The 23,276-nt window shown below is 38.3% G+C and overlaps 1 protein-coding gene across 3 annotated transcripts; it reads left to right on the top strand.

Annotated features, from left to right (window-relative positions):
- Nucleotides 1-859: 859 nt before the first annotated feature.
- rnf150a (ring finger protein 150a) lies at nt 860-22,202 on the top strand. Of its 3 annotated transcripts, none has more exons than XM_034688943.1 (7): nt 860-1,666; nt 13,116-13,366; nt 14,540-14,611; nt 14,835-14,917; nt 15,083-15,179; nt 15,320-15,527; nt 18,117-22,202. In XM_034688943.1, the coding sequence occupies exons 1-7, from the start codon at nt 1,213-1,215 to the stop codon at nt 18,233-18,235; spliced, it is 1,284 nt and encodes a 427-aa protein (XP_034544834.1). In that variant the 5' UTR covers nt 860-1,212; the 3' UTR covers nt 18,236-22,202. The 3 variants fall into 3 exon arrangements, with proteins under 3 accessions (XP_034544834.1, XP_034544835.1, XP_034544836.1); XM_034688944.1 differs by lacking the exon at nt 18,117-22,202 and adding an exon at nt 16,310-16,411 and having other exon boundaries at nt 968-1,666; XM_034688945.1 differs by lacking the exon at nt 18,117-22,202 and adding an exon at nt 15,632-16,299 and having other exon boundaries at nt 968-1,666.
- The last annotated feature ends 1,074 nt before the right edge of the window (nt 22,203-23,276 follow it).

Here is a 23,276-nt window from a genome sequence, read left to right as displayed (position 1 = left end):
TAAAAACATTCAATAATCTCTGACCCAAAGAATGTTATCAAAAAACCCTTTGAATGTTAAAGATAAAACATTCTATCTTTGTGCTAATGAAATATCACCTTAATATTCTTAAACAAAACATTTTCTGATTTGAGTCATCAGAAATATCCTGAAAACATTTTTTACATGTTGCTTTGAGAATGTTGCTTCTTTGTTATGAAGTAACATTATAGAAACATTTTATAGAAAACATTCAATAATATTTTACCTAAAGAATATTATGAAAACATGATCTGAACGATTTAGACAAAATGTTCTTCTTTCATTAAAAGTGAACAATAAAGGAACATTATTTAAATCGATAAGCATCCTTAAGATGTTCTTTGAATGTTAAGCAACATAACCTTGTCAGTTACCTAAATAATATTATCAAAACATCATCTGAATGTTGAAGACAAAATGTTCTTCTTTCATTAAAAGTGAACAATAAAGGAACATTATTTAAATCGATAAGCATCCTTAAGATGTTCTTTGAATGTTGAGCAACATAACCTTGTCAGTTACCTAAAGAATATTATCAAAAAATCATCTGAACGTTGAAGACAAAATGCTCTTTTTTCATTAATAGTTAACAAAAAAGGAACATTATCTAAATTGATAAACATCCTTAAGATGTTCTTTGAATATTACACTAAAAATCTTGTCTTGAAACATAATCAGAACTTATAGGGAATGTTTGTGTGGTGAGAACATTCCCTGCTAGCTGGACCCTCCATGAAATGCTATCTACAGGTAGTAGTAATTATTTTTGGCATTATGCATAGCTACTGAAGGAAAAAAATGTAAAAACATTTATTTTGGCTGCAGTCAACGTGGTTTGTTTAAATTTCTTCGCGTGCCACACGGCGGCGGACACCTTGTCCACGCCCAGGTCACGTGCCAATGAGCGGTGAACCAATCCTGAGCGAGGACTGGAAACAGCTGACTGTGAACAACAACACACACATCGCTGTCTCTTCCTGCAGGTGGTGTGGAGTGGACTCCTTCACGTAGCTCACAAACTTCCAGAACACCTCCTCTATGAGGGCCGGTGTCTGGCTCCGGCCATAATGAAGATTTAACGCCTTTTTTTTTTTTACCCTATACCTCCCTCGAGAAGAAGAGGGACTTGGCGCAACCCCTCCAGCGAAGACTCAGAGAGCTTTTGAGCTCCATCCCAGAACCAGCCGCACAATGGCCCCGTCCCTCATCCAAGCTTGCCGCAGTCTGGCTCTCTCGACGTGGCTGCTATCGTTCTGTTTCGTCCACTTGCTGTGTTTGGACTTTACGGTTGCAGAGAAAGAGGAATGGTACACTGCTTTTGTAAATATCACCTACCGGGACCCAGCCACTTCGGATGTGAAGACAGAGAAAACAGAGTGTGGGCGCTATGGCGAGCAATCCCCCAAGAAAGAAGCCAGAGGACTGGTTCTGGTTCCATCCGTACTGCAGGACAGGCAGGCGTGCGACCCCAACGTCAGATTCCCACCTGTCTCTCCCAACACCGCCTGGGTAGCTTTGGTTGCTGCGGGGAACTGCACATACCGGGAGAAAATCCGGAACGTCGCAAACCACAACGCCTCTGCAGTTGTCATATACAATGTGGGCTCCAGCAGTGCCAACGACACCATCACAATGCCCCATCCAGGTAAGAGACTACTTGCCAGAGAGCGAGATCTTTTCCACCACGAGTCCTGCTGCCCTGTCGAGGGATGGATGCCTCAGATAAGCACACAAATGTGACATTTAGAAGTTGCTTCATTCGCATGGGTTATCTCTTGCGGGAGACAGAGCCGGCCCTAACCGACTTGGTGCCCTGGGCAAGATTTTAACTGGTGCCCCTTGTATTATAACCAACTCCACCAACAATCACATCACATCACATATAGGCTGCACTTAAAGAAAACTGACATCCAGCTTTATGTTTTATAGGTTTCCTTTATTTTAAAAGAAAAATAACCCCTAAAGGACATTATTAGAATGGTAATAACACTTATGTTTAGCAGGAAAATAACTATACAATTTCAAAATGCATAATGTAATAGTAGTAGAATTTATTCAGTCAATATAACACAATCAATTTCACAGTGCAGACACTTTAAACAAAGCAACAGTAATGTATTAAGTCATGACTGAATAGGCAGAAGCAAAATGTTTATTTAAGCCTAGCCTACATTTTCTATCTCATTAAGCTAACAGCTTCAAAAGTGTAAAGAAAAACAACAACAACAAAACAAAAACAGGTTAATCATGAACACTTAAAGACTTCAAAAACTGATTTGCATACCATTATTTTTAAAACCAAAAGTGAATCACAAGCTTTTAAATGTTTACTGGCATCATTCCGCAATTTAATTCAAAATTAAATTAGATAAAACAATATTGTTTTTCCTATTATCTTCACATTTTCTTCCTCACTCATTTAGCGGCGCCCCCAATGGAGGGCCGGCGCCCCTAGCATTTGCCTATACTGCCTATTCCACGGGCCGGCCCTGTCGGGAGATAAATGGTTTCCATTCTCCCTGGCGAAGTCCCAGGGCCCCTCTGCATCTCAAATAATCAATTAGTTTGGCGGTGAAGTAGAAAAGCGCTCTGACTGTCTAAGTAGAATACATGAGCAGATTATCAACATCCTGATGCTGTCTGAAGGTCTTGCTTAAGCATGTTTTCAGCTAAATATTTTCCTTTCTCAAGTTTAGTTTGAAGTACCATGACAGCTTTTACTAATTTAGTTTGTCAAATTGTCCATTTTGATACCGGACTCTTGAGTTGCATTGCAGATACAAATGCAATGCAATATCTTTCACCAAGAGGTACAACGTTTGTATTTGTATACGATTTGGACTTTTCACACACACACAAAATCTGTTGTGAAGTTAAATGGTTGACAGTCTAAAATTTGGAAGGAAAGAAAAACTGTATTTAAAAAAAGTGGTTATTGATGCAGGCCCACAACAATTTTAGGGCCCATTTGCAGCCCTTTACTTTACAATCTATAATAGGGACTGAGAACTACTCAAAACTTCTGTCTTCCATTGATTTTTTTAACTTGGTTTATTTTCAATACCTAGTGAAATCATCTTTCTGCGTTTTGCATTCTGAAACAGAAAAACTCAAGAGGAATAACCAGCTTCTTGTTGAGAATAAAAACAACAAAAGTGATTAATAAAGTAATTTCATCTGTTAACATTCAATTCACCTGCTGTATACTGTAACCATTCAGACACAAAAAATACTCTCACTAGTGCTGCTGATTTTTTACCAAGCAGTTAATGACTACTAAACGATGTAATAAAAAGGGTGGTAAGTTCCCATCATTAACTGGCAAGAAACACGGAGTGGAAAAAATGTGAATGTTTGTATTTGTATTCTAAACTTAGTCTACCTTTCAGGAATATGAAGTCATGAATAAAGAATCAACTGGAATGTACATTTAAGTATTCAATTTCAAATTCCTTGGACAAGCCCAGGCTGCAAACTTACAGTTAAATGACTTTGAGACTGAGCTTATTTTTCTTTTTGACCTAGGGCACAGTCAATACGTGCCAAAGCACACATTTATTTAGGAACTGACATGTGTCAATAAGCCTTGTTTAAACAACACACCTTTTGACATGACACTTGCAAAGTGTCCTGAAAACACAGACCTCAGTGTCAGTTAAAGGGGTTTTCTTTACTATATTTGTCCAAAGGCAGAGAAAGCTCTTGCATAGATAACGAGACAAACACTTTGCTGTTTAAACAGCTCCAAGCACCTTTTGATAATTTCAGTAGAATGAAAAATATGTCACAAAACAGTGTGGGCACTTATTTATGTTAATTTCTCATTGTAGGTAAATAAACATTCAGCTTTACTAAAGAGTTGATAAATAGCTTGTTCACCTGGTTGATTTGTCACTGCAGTGATTTCTTCCAGTGACTTCTCGGGGCTGTTTCAGTGAAAGGATGCACAATGACCTGAGGGTGTTGAAGACACTCAAGCTTCTATTGTCCCTCTATGTTTTGTAAATCAGGCAAAATACCCATAGGTAACTATTACACATGAATATAGAGGTATCTTGCTGATGTTTAATATCTACATCTGCTTTAGATGAGTGTGAGTTAAAGAGTTATTTCTGTTGTAGAATAGATGCAAATACAATTTCATCCGGTCTGTGTAAAGGACACCATAAAGATTGTAAATATGAGGGTTACATTAACCAGGTTCACTTAGCAGTTTTTGTACTAGCATTAGAAAGTGAGATCAATAACCACACATTTGGAACTAACCCTACCTCTGCGTGAATGATGTGGTATCTCATTGATCCTTTTTGTATTATTGTATAATGCTTCAAGTCCTAGATGGTCAGATTTTAGGTTTTTTACACTCATGTTCAGCTGGGACACAGGTGCACATGGCAGGTCTGCTTTGTAAAGTTAGTCCCACCTTATACTGTCATTCTGCTCTCCTGTGAGTCTTTATTATTTTGCTGTCCTGTGATTCTTATTTGTCAGAGATTAACTGATGGTCCTTCCTTTGCAAGAGTAAAAGCTGACTTTAAGAAGTCAACAGCAGCTGCAGGCAGAGACATGTTTTCCACTTGACTTGAATTTCCATTGGAAATTGGCTCACAGCGTGTCGCTACTTTTCATAAAGGCACAGTTGAGCAGATCACTACACCTGCGCCAGACAACAGCACAATGCATGAAGGTTGTTTGACAAGAGGGTCTATACAGAAACAGATGTTCAAACAATAAGCATGCAGCACCTGAAGGCATAATGGTCAAGACTTTTTTTTAGAACCTAAAGATCTTTTTTTTTTTTACAGAGAAGACAAGTGCAATGATAAATAGATAATTGAAATGCAATGCAAATCTTCCTAAGCTTTCACTCAAATGTAGGGACTTGTTTTATAGCATCATGTGGGCAAGTTTCTTCATACACTTATTTAAATATCTTAAGTACCTGAAGAAGACTGCTGTGTTGCAGTTAAAACACCCAAAACACCCTGGTCGAAGCGCGTGCCCCATGCACTTAGGCTATAGTCCTCATCACAGCAGTTGCCGGTTTGGCTCCCGGCCACACGCTGCCTCCATGCTGCATGTCTTGCCTCACTCTGCTCCCCACATTCCCTGTTTATCTTCAGCTGTTCTATCAGGAAAGGCTGAAATGCCAAAACATAACTCCAAAGGAAAAAGAAACCACAGTTGGCTAGCTGCCAAGCACAAGTAAATAGAGAGACAAATTCTATGTTTAAATGGTGATCACAGTGGAGGATTTAGCTGCTAAAGAGCTAGATATTGTTTGATGGGAAATCAAACAAAAAAGAGTGTTGAACTTGGATGCATCAGGTGACAATATACTCAAACATTGCTCTGTGTGTGCTGGCTGTGTGCATAAGTTAGTCTATTGTTTACAGCTCAATGTGCTACCCCAATGAAGCTAGAGATCAAACCGGTTTGAAAGATGTTTGCTGCTAATCACAGTACAGTTTTTCACTGGTAAAGAAGAGGGAACTATGTTGTCTGCAAAGGAAAAGTTGTTCAAAGCACTGCTCTACAAGGCATGGCTTGACATAAAACACATCACAAAATATGACAAGGGTTTGACACAAAGCTAGACATTGTAATGACATAAACATGATTAATAAATAAAAGACAGCCACCCCAAAAGAAACATTGAAATAGAAATGCTCAGTCGCTGAGTGCTTAAGTGTTTTTGTATTTATTGCACATTTACTATGTTGAACTAAGGTTTGGTTAGAATTCCACACCTTAATGTAGGCGACAACAGGCACAAGCTTTAAGGAGTTTGATAAACACTTAAGCATCTTTTCTTCCTGATAGCAGAGGTCCATATTGAGGGAGGAAGGATGCAAAGAGTCTGCAATGATTCTTCTTGTTTAAATTTTACAGTGATTTCACTTCTAACAGAATATTTTCCATTAGTTTTATTGCTGTTTCTACTACACTAAAAGATGCTTAATGGTCAAATACTGTAGACTACTTGCAAAGGCTCCATTGCATACCACTAAGTTACCTGCAGCACAACGTAAAAGGCTATTTCAAAGGACTGCCCTGCTTCAAACATTGTCATGAATACAAATCTACACCTAACACCTAAAGAGACTGAAACGGTATGGAGGAGAGGTGTGCTGACAAAGCAGTGGAGAAGCACTCAGTAACAGAGGGTACAGTGACAAAATATGGCTCTTAATGTGTGGACTGAATGTGAGGCTGCCAGAGAAATAATGGAGCACTCCCCTGTCCAGAGCCAACACAGCTGGGCTGTAAAATCCACTGTTGCCAGAGCCAGAAACCTCTCATGTCCTGGCTCTATTATGTAAGGCTGAGTGGTGTCAGAGTCATGTTCAACCTTGGACCATAAAGCCAGCTCTGTGAAACCGTGTTTATCAATTCTTAAAGGTTTTCCTGTCAAGCTCCACCAAACCTTATTACTGATTGTACATCTATGTTGAACCACATTTAATCTCCCAGATGAGTTGTATAGAATTAAAGAAAATGCTTACTTGCTGTCTCCGCAGGGATTACACCAGAAGGTTGATACCACTGATACTTCATTACTGTAGTGGAAATAAGTCGCTCAAGACAGCTTAGTGTTAAACTGGAAAGGGGGGGGGGGGGGGTGATAACTGGCTTAGACCAAAGGTTAAGAAAATATTTTCACTAGTAAACTTTTTTTGTTTGTTTGTTTGTTTTTTTGTCCAATTTGTACAAAAACTGAAAGTTTAATAATGTTTGCCTGACACTTGCTCAGCCCCAAGTAATAATTATAGATGTTGTAAAACTAGGAGAGGATGTTAAAGCCAAACAGAATAATCAAACAAGATATTTGGAGTTAAAGCTTTGTTACGATGGGACCAATGCGGAAGTGCTAAAAACTGCAGTTCATCGAGGATCCGCTTGAGGCTGGCTCCGGAAGTACCGGAAACCACATACACACCAATTCAAAAAAGGCGATCTTTACAGCAGAAATAAACATGTTTACAGCCTGGTACAAAAGATGAGTGTAGTCTGGATAGCTCATTTCTCGATCAGCACACAATGTATGGGGGTGAATTTTTTTTTTACGCGGCAATTTTGAAGATATTTAGATTACGATTCTTCCAATGAGAGGCAGAGCTGACTTGACAGCTGACTTGACAGGCGGGAACACTGTAGCTGTTGGCTAGGAGGCTCAAAGCCCGCCTCTTTGCGTCACAATCGCTCAACAGCAGCAATATGGCTCCCGCCGACGGTTAGCCTCTAAACAGCGCTTCAGAAACAGACAGGTGATGTCACGGATACTACGTCCATATTTTATACAGTCTATGGATGGGACTTAACCAAGCTAGCTGTTTGTTAGCATAGCCCATTAATTGCTGGTCCCCGCTACATGTTTGACACACAGGCACAAGATAATTTTACTGTAGGAGTGAACTAACGCAGTTAGCATGGGACAGAACCAGGCTCTGTGTTTTCTTTGTTCCCAGTCATTTAAGCTAAGCTAAGCAAATTGACTGCTAGCCTCAGTGCCGTATTGAATGTGAACAACTACTTAGCATTTTGTTCCTGTGAGACATATCTATTCTATTTATTTTCTTTTGTTAGCTTTCCAACATAGCTAAGCAAGGCTAATGGATTGTCAGCCTCAGCTACATGTTTAATGTGCAGATACGGGAGTGCCTTTAACCTTAGTATTTATACTGTTGTAATGTTACAGTGTTACAGTATGTCATTTTCAAAAGCTCTTGGTGACCCTGGGACAGAACCTGGTGAGCTATTTCCCCTTGCAATCATTTACAGTTGCAAGCAAATTGACTGCTTGCTTCAGCTACATGTTGACTGTGGGTAGTGTTGCCACCACAAAGGTATCTCCTAAAATTTCAAACAGCTTATTAAATTTCTCACTCTGAACCACTTTTTAATGTTCTTATGTTTGTTAAACACGTTATAGCATACTTGTGTGTAACTATCAGCTGTAGGTTAGCATATGGCTGTTAAAATAGTTAATTCTGTGCTAATCTTTGCTTCAGTGTTATCCTCTCTGGAGCTGAGCAAAGCTCTGTTAATGAAATGAAATCCCAACAGTGAACAGACCCATGTCCCTTAAATTAACCCATTGAGTATGTTGTTTATTCCACTTTACGCCCCCTTTTTGGTCAGATGGGTGTGAAAAGAGATCTCTGCACAAGTTCATTCTCAGTCTCCTACCTCCTGTTTTAGAAACAGCTATTTCTGTCCACTCTGACTACGTCACACTGGACAGAAGAAGGAGATAAGAGTCAAGGCTTAGGGAAATCTTACATGCCTTGTTATGCCTTTCTGTATTTCTGTTGGCTATGACCGTGAAACTGGCCATGCATGGGCTTTTTAAGTCTACGAGGTGTGGAAGCAACAGTTTCATTCTTGAAATACTTGTGGTTAATGTGGTTCATGTTGTGGTTTTAAAGGCTTTTGTTACATCCCAGTTATTTCCCTTCGGCACCAGGTCACGCTTAATAAAGCCCGGTCAGCGTTTATGTAAGGTTACATACATTAAAAAGGAGATTTACAAAACTGTGAATATTCATGCATTTAGGTAGTCGGGAGTCCTGAGAATTATGGGTTATGGTTTTATTTCCTAAACCCTTCATTTGAAATATATACTTTATATATTGAAAACTCTGAAATTGGTGTCCAACAACATGCTTACCTTGTTAAAAATTGTATTTGAGAGAGGCATTAGCAGAAACTTCACTGAAGAAGCGTGGCAGCTCATGGTCTGACAGTCTGGCAGCATATTGCCATCTGTTTGCTGTCCAAACACAGGCCTTTGTTTCCTCTCTGTCTTTGTTTGTAGAAAGGTTTACTCCAGAAGCTCTAGCATACAGAAGCTCATTTTGAGGAAGCAGCCGCCATAATGCAGGGTTAAAACTTTGCATTAAGAGAGATACTGCCAGCCAGCACACAAAGTGCCTTGAACTCATTTCTGCCATAACTATTATGGTAAAGAATGCTGACTTTTCCAAAAAAGATTTGCTCTATTTTTTAGCTGAAACTAGAATTACAATCATTGTATTGAGTTCTAGACATTCAAAATTGTAACTTATTGCCAAGACATGCTGCCTGCTCTGATTCCTCCTTCCTGAAACAGTCTAAAAACATATTATAATTCAGATTTCTCAAACCTGCTCATACAAAGCACTTTGCAGCTGTGCTGAGTTTACAACAAACCTGTTACATAAAGGGATTTATGAGCATGACTGAGTAGTGCACCATAGCTTTCACCCTCTGATATACTGAATCGAAGCATATCAGTCAGATTCAAAGCCTTTAACTCCTCTGGAAAACAGAAACACAATCTTCTCTGCCAGTCTTACTTGGGCTTTGGCAAGATCATACTAGAAATATATATTATAGAAATAGCTTGGTGCAGATCCTTGTTAAGTTGTAATGGCTCTGTCACAACACTGTATCTGGCAGGGTGCTGTTGATGATGGCAGGTTGAATAAAGCTGCGGTTTATAGTGACTGATCGAGGGATCGAAGCACCACAGGGAGCCACTGTGACTCCATGCAGCCATAAAGAGGTGACAGAAGGAATATGATGTAACAGTTTGTCAGGCTGCTGATGCACTTCCTGGAAACAGCGACAGCCGTGCAGATGAAAGAGTGGGGCCTTGTTATTCCCTCGTTGCTAGAAGCTACAGAGTTGTTTCAGCTTTATGGCCCGTCTGTCATTTCCTTATTACAGACATATTCAAATAAGACATGTAGAATGGAATTTCAACCATATGGAAGCAGGTACAGATGTTAATGTTTGAATTTAAAATCTGATGATAAAATACACTGGTATTTGTGCAAATTGTAAAAAAGAAACAATGCATGCATCAATCTTTTCTTTGGTCTTTTGCTTTTTAACGGTCAGTGCTCTCTGGATTAAATAGATATATAGTAGAGCTAGCACTTAATATTTGAATATAACATTTGTTTCTTTGTACAGCCATAGTTAGGCTCATCGCAGTTTAAGTCGTGAATATCAGTAGCTCTGAAATAAGCAAATATCTGAGGATTTCATCAGCGTCTATGTCCTGTCCCAGTATTACAGATCAACACATGCAAATAAATGAAACCCATTATTAAAACTCCTCCAACAATTTCCCTACACACGTATACAAGGTAAGAAAAAAAGAACTCAAGGAAAACAACGCTGTAAGAAGCAGCATCAGATTTTTCTAAGTGGTGAAAAATTGTTCATTCTGCTGGTGTTTGTGTGTGTTGGCATGTCATACATTTTTTTTTATTATTCTGCCATCACTTACCAATATGAAGTCAGTAATTTTGGGAGGCAAAAACCACTGAAAGCACAAGTGGTCTGGGTGTGTCCGTCACCTTTTACTGTCCCCTGGAAACAGTTTTTTTTTTCTCTGAGCACTTTTGAAATCTGAAGTTATGTAATGAACTTTCGGAAGGAGGGTTGATCATTCTTGACTTTTTTGTGACAGCTTAGATGAACAAATATAGAAATACAATATTAATAAACAGGAAACTTTACTTATATTTTTCCTCTATTGAAAATAGTTCTATTCTTATTAAAGCTGCTGTTGGTAGTCACAGAGTAAACATCTGTTCAGATAGAGGGACTTCGAATGTCAACACTATCCCTCCCAACCAGATTTCCTCTTAGCCCCACAACACAGATCGGCGTGTGCAGTCATGATAGTGGCGGACTCAACCAATCGGAGGACGTAGTAGGGGCCGCCCCTTAACCAATCAGGACAGAGGATTGGAGATAAGCTATGATTGGTCTGTCATAACGGGAACGAGGGGAATGATAACATTGCTTGATACAATGCCATTGGAAAATGCAGAGATTTCGCAACAGTCTCAAATTACTTCACTTACCGATGAGTACCGATGGGCATTATGACCTTTTCTCCAAACCCAGCAGAAAAAAGCAACGTTTTTTACACCATTCCTAACAGCAGCAGCTTTAACAGAACAGAGAAATGAGCTGTAAAAAAACTTTCTGCAAAGAACTGGACATTTGTAGCTTTAGTAGCAGTAGGTTAAGCTTATCTTTCACCTCAGGGGACTGGACTTTTGAGAGGCATTAGCTGAGAGGATGAGAAGGAGCACAATCTTAGCTAATGCTAATGCAACAAGCAAGGAGGTTTTTTTTTTGTAAGGGAACCCCACAGAAATCCAATTTTGTAAACTCAGTGTTTTTCCTAGATAGCTTTCAGAGGCAGGAGTTGAAAGATGCTCAGTGCCATTACAACTCAAAACTGTCATTGTGCACGGCATGCAGAGCAACAGAAGCTGTAGAGGAAGCCTCTTAAATGAGAAAAGTGAGGCTTTATCTGCTCGGTCCTGTCTAAGCTCCAAGCAGGTTTCCAGCTGTTGTTCCTTTTATCATCTCTTTCTCTTTAGATCCCAATTCATAATATGTTAGAAATGGATGATAAAAGTCAACAAAAAGTAGATCATTTTGGGGCGCTGTTGACCTAGCGGTCTAAGCGTGCGCGCCATATACAGAGGCTGTAGTCCTCGTCACAGTGGTCGCAGGTTCGACTCCCTGCCTCGACCATTTTCTACATACAGTATCTTCCCTATCTCTGCTCCCTGCTTTTCCTGTGGCTCTTCAGTCTGTCATATCCATTAAAGGCAAAAATGCCCCAAAACATATGCACTACCAGTCAAAAGTTTGGACACACCTTCTCATTCAAGGGTTTGTATTTATACTAATTATTTGAAACACTGTATATGAATACCAAAGACATCAAAACTATGTAAGAACATATATGGAATTATTTAATTAACAAAAAAGTGTTCAACAAACCAAAATATGTTTTATATTTTAGATTCTGTAAAGTAGCCCCCTTTTTCCTTCATGGCAGCTTTGCACACTCTTGGTATTCTCTCAGTCTGCTTCATGAAGTGGTCTCCTGGAATGGTTTCTAATTAACATCAGCCTTGCCAAGAGTTAATTTGTGGAGTTACTTGCCTTCTTAATGTGTTTGAGACCATCAGTTTTGTTGTTCAGTGGTAGGGTTAGTGCACAATGGATAGCCCTATTTGACTACTGTTGTAATCCATATCTTTGCAAGTGCATATTATTTCATAGTTTTGATGTCTTCAGTATTAAACTACAATGCCGAAAATGATTAAATAATAAAACCATTGCATGAGAAGGTGTGTCCAAACTTTTGACTGGCAGTGTACATATAAAAAACCGAAAATGAACATTTGTCTAATTTTATCATAACTGAGTAACCAAGGTTATGTATTATCATAGCATTTAAACTTTGTAAGTAAGGTGTGCTTTGGTTCCTTTCATTCTAGATACATTCTGTTTGTTGGAGATATAAGTAATAACCTCTACAAACAAGTCTGTAGCTGGACCTTTTGTTATTTTCTTATGGGGTGTGCTTGCGATTTATTTCTGTAGGTTTCATGATGACCAAAGAAACAAATTCAAAGCTCTTATGAGGAACATTCAGTTTGTCAATTTTGGTGCCCATGTAGGCAGCGCAGTAGTTATTGTCTCTATTCAGATCTTGTCATGCTATGGAAAATGTAAACAAAGAACGTTACAGCAACATGCTGTAACTCAATTTGTCTGACACCTACCTCCTACAGTGGTTACAAGCATAAAACATGACTTTATAGACATTGATCTTAATGTTCCTGTTTGATTTTGTGGGTCACAGGAAGGCATCAGTATTATTTTCAGCCTGTTTTATAAGTTGCTAAAAACTCCTAGCAGGAGCTTTAAAACAGACTGGTTTTTTTCTGTCATTTATTCTCTGAATTAATTTTAAGTGTTAACAGTTGAAGCTTTATATATATATTTTTTTATTATTTATCAAATCAAAACTAACCAACTTTATATTAATATGGTGATTTATTTTACTGCTAAGAAGTTTTGTCTCCAAAATACATGATAATAAAGAAAATCTCTGTTTTACTTGTGCATGGCAGTCTCTTTAAATGTCATGTTTTGTCCAATCAACATTTCCAAACCACTTCAACCAATCATTTATAAAATTATGTAATACAGCTGTATTAATTAATTAATTTTGTTTGTATGTATGTGTGCGTGTGCGTGTGCGTGTGTGTGTGTGTGTTGTTCAGGTACAGGGGATGTTGTGGCCATCATGATCCCAGAGCCTAAAGGTCGTGAGATTCTGGCCTTGCTGGAGCAGCACATTGCGGTCACATTGCACATAACCATAGGAACCCGCAACCTGCAGAAGTACGTGAGCAGAACGTCTGTGGTGTTCGTCTCCATCTCCTTCATCGTTCTCATGATCATCTCCCTCGCCTGGCTTGTCTTCTACTATATCCAGAGGTTCCGCTACGCCAATGCACGAGACCGCAACCAGGTATGAAAATGTTCACTTAAAGTTAACTCTCTGGCTGATGTGTTTCTGGATCTGAGGGATACTGACAGTACTGCAGTGCTGTGGTCTCATCATGCATGTTTCCATCTGGTTTCACTGTAAGGCTGTGAGTAGAGGCCAGAATTAGCCTGACAGCTGGACGAATCAGAGACATAGCAAACCAGTGAACCATCAACCCACTCAGCTCTTTGCTCTTTGAGCCAACTGAGCAAATACTGCCAATGCCATGGTCTTTATTATGAACGGCCTCCTGTGACGTTCCTATGACGTCTGCAATGATAATTTCCCATCTTGCCTGTTATGATAGCAGCCAGTGCCATGGCAACCATTGTTTGAATTTTCACTTCAAATTATCTTGATTTATGCTGTGAAAAGAATTTACCCACATTGAACAAATCTATTTCCAATGTATTATCACCGAGGCAGCCCAGCAAGGTAAAAGAGTAAGGTGTGTTTGATAGCTATTGCAAAACTTTACCTTGGTCACACCACTCCTTTGTCAATTTTAAATCTGCTGTGATTTGTTTTTACTTGTATTAATATTTATAATCATGCTCAAATGGTGAAATAGGTGTCACAGCCCTTTAAACAGTACAGAGGTGTTTCTACAATTCATTACTCGCCTTTGTTAACAGGACACTGTGATAACATTACTTTTTTTTTCTAGTTAATGGCAAACCAAATCCTTTCAGAAAACATGTTTTTCAAACTTCCTTCCACTCCTCTGATGCCAGAATTATAAAATCCATCTCAACGTACAGTCGGAAACTTTGTCTAATAACGATGGTTTTCGAATCCCCATTTTGTTCAAACTTAACTGGTGTTCAGTTTGTCCCTTGGATCTATTTTTAGGCTTCGGTTTTTTAGTCATTGCCAGTCATTGACTTGCTCTCCAACAGTGATGGTGTTTTGTACTCCGTTCCATTTGCTAAACACACAGCAGGCGATATCGGCTCTTTTCTGTTTATTCCCAATAAAGCAAATGTGAAGAAGTGAAACTGATGAGTCCCCAGTCGTGCTGGTGTGCGTTCACTAAATGTGCGGCAAACCAGAAAATAATATTAAAAAAACAATATGGTACATGCTGAGAACTGATGGTTATATATGCTTTTATACAGCTGGCTTTGTCATTATTATAGTTTATTATGTCTGCAGAGACGTTTGGGAGATGCTGCCAAAAAGGCCATCAGTAAGCTGCAAGTACGCACTATAAAGAAAGGAGACAAGGTAAATGATTTTCTCCACAATGCAAAAATATGTGATTACTTTACAACTTGCAAAAATGTAATGCATGTTTATGTCCTCCATTTTTTAAAAAGTAGACAAAAATGTTTTTATGAGTATTTAAATCTTACTTACTCATATTTTAAGTATCTAGTTATGTTTAAGAATATTTGTATGTCTCTTCACACCTTTTCTATATCTGTCTGTGCTTTATTCTGTGTTGTAGGAAACTGAGTCAGAATTCGACAACTGTGCAGTTTGTATTGAAGGTTATAAACCTAATGATGTTGTAAGGATATTACCATGCAGGTAAGGTTTGTGTTCTTAATCTTAATCTTAATTGTAACTTAAACTAAGTATATCATATTGTTGGTTATATGTAGTTAAACAGAGGATATCACACTTCACAGAGCACTGCAGTTAAGCATTGCTTTTATCGTGTTATGTTTGTTTTCTGTCCCCCTGTTCTGTCAGGCATGTGTTTCATAAGCACTGTGTAGATCCATGGCTACAAGACCACCGGACGTGTCCCATGTGTAAAATGAACATCCTCAAAGCTTTGGGAATCCCTGTAAGGTCCCTTTGATTCTTCATTGTCTTTTCATCAGTCTCATACATATTTAGACAAATCTAAATGCAGGGTGAAAAAAAGTAATAAGTATCCATAGTATGTAAGACAGTGCCTCTGAAGACGTGTTTTGCATGTTTCAGCTCAGCGCTGACTGTTCAGACGAAGTTCCTCCAGACTATGAGACATCTGTCGGGGGTCCACCCACCAACGCCATCAGTGGAGCGAGTGAAGTCACAGTTAATGAGAGCTCTGTGGTTCTGGATCCTGCTGGGAGAGCAATAGGCCTTCAGCAGCTTCATCCAGAGGCAGCACCTCAGGCAGGGGAGGAGAACTACGTCATCGCCGGCAGTAAGCACACACAATTTTGACTTTGAGTTATGTGTTATCTAAATTGTTTATCTGGAGGCCTTATCCAGGCTCAACAGGCACCTGGGTCTTGTTCACCACTTCAGATCCCTTTGGACAATACAGAAGGGTAGAATAGAGATGCCTCTCCAGGATATCACAACTCAATCAACATCAACACTGTACGTCTTCATATTCCTAAGTATCTTGTACATTTTAGGCTGTAAAAAGTTGTTTAACATCTGCTTGCTATTAGCACTTCATTGTGTGAAAAACCGCACATGCTCAGACACATGCTGTGTTTTTCAAGGGCTTTAAAAATCTAGAGTCGAGTAATAAAACACCTATGCAATGCCTTGAAGGAGGAATAAAAAGCAATTATGTTTTATTTATTCCCATGTGTAATAGAGAGGAAAGAATGACTTAAAATAAAATAATAATCAGGTAAGGATATGGAAAGGCTCATTCTTAAGTCTCATTAGTAAATCATTGAAACAAGAAATTCAGGAGGCCATTAATGGAGGTAGCCTGTCCGTGGTGGAAATTTAACAAATAGCATCTGGTTGGTTTAATTACTCTTCTCACTGGTTTTTATTGTGGTTCCTACTGTTTTTTGACCACTCAGAGGTCTGGTTACTGTCAGGGTAGGGTGAATAATTAAACTTTTATTTGAAGACCTGGAGGAGCAGAGTGGAACAGTAAAGAAAAGATGAAGTGTTTGAGCCTTCTGTGCCAATGTATACTGCTCAGCTTGTCAGACTGGCTCCTACTCTTTCTGCTTACAGGCACAAACTGTATCTATGAACAGTCACTGTATCGGGAGACTCAAACCGATCCATAATAAAGGACTGACAGAGGTCAAGCTGCACTTTTCTTTTCACTTCTGGTTTCTTGCTTCAAATCTGAATAAAAAAATTTCGTATAGAGTTCAGTGGAATTGAGTATGGCTTTTAATTAAAATCACAATAACAATAACAACAATGATGATAATAATAATAATAATAATAATAATAATAATAATAATAAAAATAATAATACATTTTATTTATAAAAGCGCTTTAACCCTCCTGTTATGTTCATTTCTGTGGAACAGCAATAATGTTCCTGGGTCAATATTCACGGGGCATATTCAATTATCCAAAAGTGTCAGCAGTGTATATTTTTTTAGGAAGTGATGTTGATAAATTGACACGACACATGCTGTCCAGATTTTATGCTGCATTTTGCTGGTTTGGAAGGCATATATTACCTAAAATAGACTTTAAAAAGGGTCAATTTGACCTGCAACGTAACAGGAGGGTTAAAGGTTTCTCTAAGACACTTTACAAAAAAATCAATTGTACAATAGATAAACAAAGAAAAAAAGATTAATTGAAGTCAGCATCAGTTATAATAAAATCAGGAGGTTTGATTTACATGTGTAACGAGATGAAGGAGATTTGAGAATTCTGTGTTATCTGATTTACTCTTTTGTATGAAGGTTCAAGCTGTTTTAGCCACTGTTGGAGAAGAAGACATGTGGTCTTTCATAAAAAAAAACCCCAGTTCACAATATTGTTCAGTCCTGATAAAGGCATGATTGCAAAGTATTTATTGGCTCCTGCTTCTGAAATGTAAAAATTAGCATTAGAATTGAATGCCTCCTGTAAAATTGACTTTTGAATAGATCAAATCTAGATTTTAAAAACATAACTTAACAATAGAAAGGCTAAATGGTTGACCAAGTGACAAATACTAGTTTTATTGATTGAAAAAAATTTCAGCTAAAACATGATGTAAGTATGCAGCTCCAAACTACTTACAGTGCACAGGAGCAGGTTAATGTTTTATGAGTTAGTACTACTCACAGCCAAAAATATAAGTCTATTTTTATCTTTAACTAAATGGAGAACAGAAATAAAATATGTCATTTTGGCGTAGTACTCCTCGTTATGCCATAAAGGGATTCAGAAGAAGATGAAGCTCAAAGACTTCTGTTTATTTCTGTGTGCTTGAAGAGTGGTGGAGATCACCCCACCACAAGGAGGTGTTCTCCACCAGACTAAATAGTGTGTAAATCAGATGCTATTTGTTTTATGTCTTGACATTCCTGGACCAACAAAGAGGTTGTCACTGGCAGACACAGAGCATGAGATGAACAGCCACTCCGACAAGACTCTTGCTGCTGTGGGTTGACAGTGATGGAGGGCCAATGTCTGGTGTCTTTATCCTGAGTAATGAGTGCTGTCGTTAAAAGTTGTGGAGCTCTCAATCTTACGGTGTCAGACGTTTATTGTCTGTAGTCGGTAGCCACCAATGAGGCCTGATTTGTTGCTGGAATATGGGTTGTACCTAGTACTGTCCCATCTATCTATCCTGACACAATGCACATAACCATATATGGATGCTGGGTAGTTGGTATTTGTTATCATTATACTTCTGGGAACCTTCTCAGCAAAGCTAATGGGGGAAAAAACAGTTTGGTTTTCATGAAGGCCTAACCCCAAGAATTTAACCTTGATCATAGATTTTGTCCCTGTGTAAACACACTGTTAAAACTGCATCCCACAGTCACCTGTCAAGTAACAGATAACCTTTTTTCTGTGTCCTCAGGTGAGCACCAGCCCCCTCTCAGCAGCGATTCAGAGTCCTCTATCATCACAGGAGTAGAGGTAGGCATGTCTGAGATAGACCTGTCTGTGGAGCAAGGATGTCAAGGATGTAAAGTCTGAAAAAGCATCAATCACCAGGAAAAGAAAGAGGAGAGCAGGAGCTTCCTCCCCTGCAGGAAGCCACTACTCAGAAGACAGGCAGGCGAGCAATAGAACAACAACACAAAAACACCACGTTCTATCGTTACTGCATCTGTGGACTTGTTGCTTGCTCGTTTTTCTGGCAGTCCAACTTTTACCTGGGTTTTTTTTTTGTTGGTTTGACTGCCATAAGGACCTCACAGCCAATCACAGCTCACACATGGTGGTGGCCCAGTTTTAGTCCAAGTTCCATACACACACAAAAAACCACCACATATTGACAGAGATGTCGTAGTCGTTCAAAGACCTGAGAAGGCAGAATTTGTCTTTACACGCTCTGGCAATTTAAACCTGCTGCTGGACACAATGTTTGCACAAGAGCAGCAGGGAGCTCCTGAAAGCCAGATCGCAGCTGGAGTTATTATAAAAATATGTCCAGATTGTTTGACTTTTTTTTTTGGTATGAGATCACTGCCAAACTATTCCAGAAGCAAGTTTTACTTATGTGGTGGATTCAAAGCACGTACAAAGTGTATTTCAGCTATTTTTTTAACAGTTGGTGTGTATTTCCACCAGCATTTACAGATACAGACTTACATGTGACTTCCACTTCAAAGGCGCCGGTCTTTGAGTACATGTGGTCATGTGACATTAAGGAGTTGAAATATGTATGCACACGTTATGCTGTAATTTCTAAATATACCTGTTCCTTGTAATGTTTTGTGGAACCCTTATATAGAACTTTATAACAACTGAATATTCCTGCTGTTGAGAGGAACGAAACCACAGACACACAAACACACACACACTAACACAGAGTAGATATTCCTGTCTTCACATTTGACAATCATAGCTTACCACAAGCAGTTTGAAGTGATGTCACCCACTGCCCTGATGAAACTGCTGCTGATTTACAAGTCCTCTCAACACAAGACGTGGATGATTATTCTCTGCCATCTGTCTGAAGGTCGATGGTTGTGTGTATGTTAACACTGCTGCTAAACAGCTGGAAGTAGCAGTTGTCTCGTCCAGATTTTGGAGGTATGCACACTGTGTTGACGACATTTGTTAAACCAGCCATTATAAATATGTCAGCAAGTCTCTGTGCCAAGATTATTAGTGGTATTTTAAACCTGGTCGTTGTCTTTCAAGCACACTGAAACTGAAGAAATACAGTTACAAAGGGACTACTTCCAGTTACAAAATGGATTACATTTGAAGTAGTCATGGATTGGTTTTTATGGCTTAACTTTTCAACACTGGAAGATGCCGCTCAAGTTTAAAGGTTGCTGAAAGATGGTCTATCAGTTTACTTCCCACTAGGTTAAAAAGGCAGGCAAACATTTTCTATATATTTCTATAAAGGTTTTGTTGTTACCACTCTGAAGACCATTTTTTTAAAAGCACCAGCCATTTTTTTTTAACTACCCTCAGTGAGCCAGCACCTTCAGGTGGCTTATCCGAAACCTTACTTTAAAACAGAATTATGACAAAAGTCACAAGAAGGTGTTTTCTTTTAAATATATTTTACTTGCAGTGAAAGTCAAAATTGTAAATTGAGTTGCTTGTACTTGTACTTGTCAACTTGTACTGTGTGCAAAAGCAGTGATGTCTAACACACTCACTAAGACACAAGGAACTTGCAGCTCCAAAGTTGGTTGAGAGAAACAGCTGTTTAGCGTTGGTTGTATGCCAAAAAGAAGATGTAAAGATAATATTTTGAGACTGAGCCGGCTTAATGTGGATGTAGTCTCATCTCTCACTCCAAATGTAAAGCTGACTGTTAATTCAAGTCCTCGAACAGTTTGTAATTTTTCCCTTTCCTTTTGTAGTTCTACTGTAGTCATTTTCATCACTTCCTTTATTTTTGACGTTTTCTCTAATGTCTTATTTGAAAAGACCCAGTAGGATCCAAAGCTCTGGATCTGGCTCCTCTCACATTCCTGTTGACTTGCACACTGATGAAGCACAGACTCACTGACTCAGTCCAAGGAGCCGGTGGAATTTTAACTGTTTTTTTTTTTTTTTTGTTTCCAGTCATTGTTTCCATTATGTCCTGCTGCCACCTGGGACTCCTGTTATATAACACACATGTGAACACTCCTTGGTTTAAGTCAATCATTGAAGAATCATCAAATGTAGAGGGAAATATTTCATATTGTTGGTTTTTGGAGGGGCATGTTGTAATTCTTTGTGTCTTTAAGTTTTTTTTGTGTTGTTGCTTATAGCAATTTGATGCCCAAAGACAAAACTTAATAGATACAATTAACTGCTAAAGAAAAGGGAAAAAAGCTTTCACATTACCTCAATTTATATTCAACTTTTAGACCAGCTCAACATGCAACCTACCATTTCAACATTACCAAAACTTGTGTGAGCATTAAGGAAGCACTCATGAATGTACATTTTCATCACTTATTTTACCTCTTGCTATACATCTTTTCTGTGATGAATATATAGGAGGATGATTGTAGTTATTGCCAGTACATAACAGACACAGGTGCTTAAGTCTCAGCCAGCCTAATCTGGACCTTTTAAGCCTCCTGTATGTTACATCAACTCACTTAGATAATAAGAAAGCACAGTCCATAACGAAAAACTTAACAGCATCATCTGTTTCTCTCCTCGTCTTCTCTCTTTGTTAATGTAAGTCCACTCTTCCATGTCAGTCTTTACTATAAGTCCTCACTTTTCCACACCAACACAACAAGCACTGTCTCCATCCGTTTGTTTGGTAGACATAGAAACAAGAAACGGCACAATACGTCTTTTTTTAAGTGCCAGATAACTCGTCCACTGTTAATGTAGAGATGGTTTAAAGCATCCTTTCTACAGTGTAACTTAACAATGATGGGAGTAGGCTTTAAGGTCATTTATCAGATTTGTTTTTCTTGCTTGTTTTGTTTGCTTTTTCTATGTTTCAGCAACTCCCTTTAAGGACAAATCAGAACTCAGATCAGTTATAAGACATAAAGTAATTCTCCCAAAGCATAACATTGTTTGTTTTTTGTGCATTCAACAGGTTTTCTGGAAATAACTTTTTAATTTGGTACTAATTTGGGAGTAAGAACAATTGATTGAATAAAAAAGCTTGGTTTATATTGACATAAGTGGCAAACATGTCCAAATTTGTCTATTTAGGGATTTGAACCTATTTTTTTCCTGAGATTATATCTGATAAACAGATATTGAAAATACATTTAAAAGTAATTTAACCAAATATGCACAAGAAGTCTACACATTCATCATTAATAGTTTCACAATATCACAGATGGTAGTTTGTAATAACCCATATGAGTTTCCTAAACAATTTGAAAGCAGTTGAATTGTAAACCTGCCTCCCAAAATCTATTCACATTATTTTGGTGTGCAGTTGACGAATATTTTTGGATCATTTTAGGAACTCTCTGTACCAAATCATGTTGTTTTCAAGGAAATTCTCAGAAGTATTCTGAAATGATGGACCTGTAGAACAAAGTGTGGCCCAAGATATTTTTTATCACTTGAAGTTTATCAATGCTATCAATTCTTTGTTTTGTTCTCTTGTCTCGTTTTCTCCTGTTTGCGTAAACTTTTCTATACTGCACTTTAACCCTCCGATGAACGGGGAGCGGCTTTATTGAATGACTTGAGAGTCTCTTTGTATGTACAGCTTTTGAGAATGAGGGCTACAGTATTGAACTCGGCACATGACTCAGTTGTTGCTTATTTTATAATGTTGTGATCTTTTGTCTGTACGATTGTGTATATGTAGGGTGAGGGTGGGGTATCGATATATTGTACACTATACCCAGCAGATAAAACAGCAATGCTATTTTGTAGTATAAAAGAATTATATGTATGATAAATATTGTCTCTCTGTCCCTTTTTTGCACTATGATGCATGCATGGAGTGTGAAGTTGTGATTGATTCAGGTTTTTCAAATGAATAAACCTTTTTATGTTACATAAGGTTGATAATTTCTATGTTTTGCTACATCAAGAGAGTTTGTGAGGTACAAAAGCAAACAAGATCATCAGTGAAAAGATTGATTATTTCTACATAGTTATTTCCCATGCCTGAAAATGCTGCTGCAGGGTACATGTTACGTGAACTAAGATTGGAGTGGAACATTTGACTGTTAAAGGACAACTGTATGTTGTCACTGCATTCAAGTCAAAGTAACCTGTGATCAGACACAACATTTTCAGAGAGGCTTCATTCATCTTTCATCTTTCAGTATGTATTTCATGTGTTTTAAACAAAAATTTCAAAGTCAGGATTTCTGAATTAACAGGGGGAAACTGTACCTCCAAAAACTTTAAGTCTCACTTAATTCCCTCAAAGAAAATGTATTCTAAACTCATAACTCTCCCAGCCAAGTTGTGTAAAATCACATTTTTAAATCTTTAATTTGTAACCCTCTATCAATATGTAAACTTGTCTATATTGTAAAACACAACCAAAAAGTGGTCTTTATTAATTCAGTTAGAGCAAAAATATGTAAGGCCACAAAGGATCATGTATAAAAAGATAGTGACCGATGACCACACATGTTCAGGAAACTAGTGCCATACATACAGAGGAAAAAAGGCAAGGTAAGGATTGATCATTTTGATACAGTAAATAACTATCTACATCACACTAGTGGTACAAGGGTGATTTTTTTTTATTATTTAGTTTTTTATTTTGTGTTATTGTATCTGACCTCCATTTCTTTCATAGCCCTATCTCTAGGGTCCCACTATGTAAGCAAGCCTTGGTGCATTTTGAATTCATTACTTTTTTATCTAATGTAAGGCCTGGCTGATAACATTAAAGATAAATACAATAAAAGTAAATCCATCTCTACGCCTACTCCAGGCCCTGATGGGACTAGGGCAGGGGTGTGAAACATACAGTTACTGTCTGTTGAAGATGGTGGATCCTTGAATAAATAATCTGCTTTACTAAATTTTTCATCTAGGCTAGGGGTGTCAAACATGCGACCCGCTGGCCAAAACCGTCCCGCAAGAGGTTCCAATCGTGCCTGGGGACAAC

This window comes from Notolabrus celidotus, chromosome 7 (assembly GCF_009762535.1).
Source record: "Notolabrus celidotus isolate fNotCel1 chromosome 7, fNotCel1.pri, whole genome shotgun sequence".
Lineage (NCBI taxonomy): Eukaryota > Metazoa > Chordata > Actinopteri > Labriformes > Labridae > Notolabrus > Notolabrus celidotus.
Note: the sequence above shows the minus strand (reverse complement) of the source record. Positions and strands in the feature narration are given on the sequence as shown.

Excerpts from the sequence above, each read along its gene's own strand:
- rnf150a (XM_034688943.1), top strand. The coding sequence starts at position 1,213 with ATGGCCCCGTCCCTCATCCAAGCTTGCCGCAGTCTGGCTCTCTCGACG. Across the intron at positions 15,180-15,319 it reads TCAAAGCTTTGGGAATCCCT|CTCAGCGCTGACTGTTCAGA; the intron begins GTAAGGTCCCTT and ends TGCATGTTTCAG. Across the intron at positions 15,528-18,116 it reads GAACTACGTCATCGCCGGCA|GTGAGCACCAGCCCCCTCTC; the intron begins GTAAGCACACAC and ends CTGTGTCCTCAG.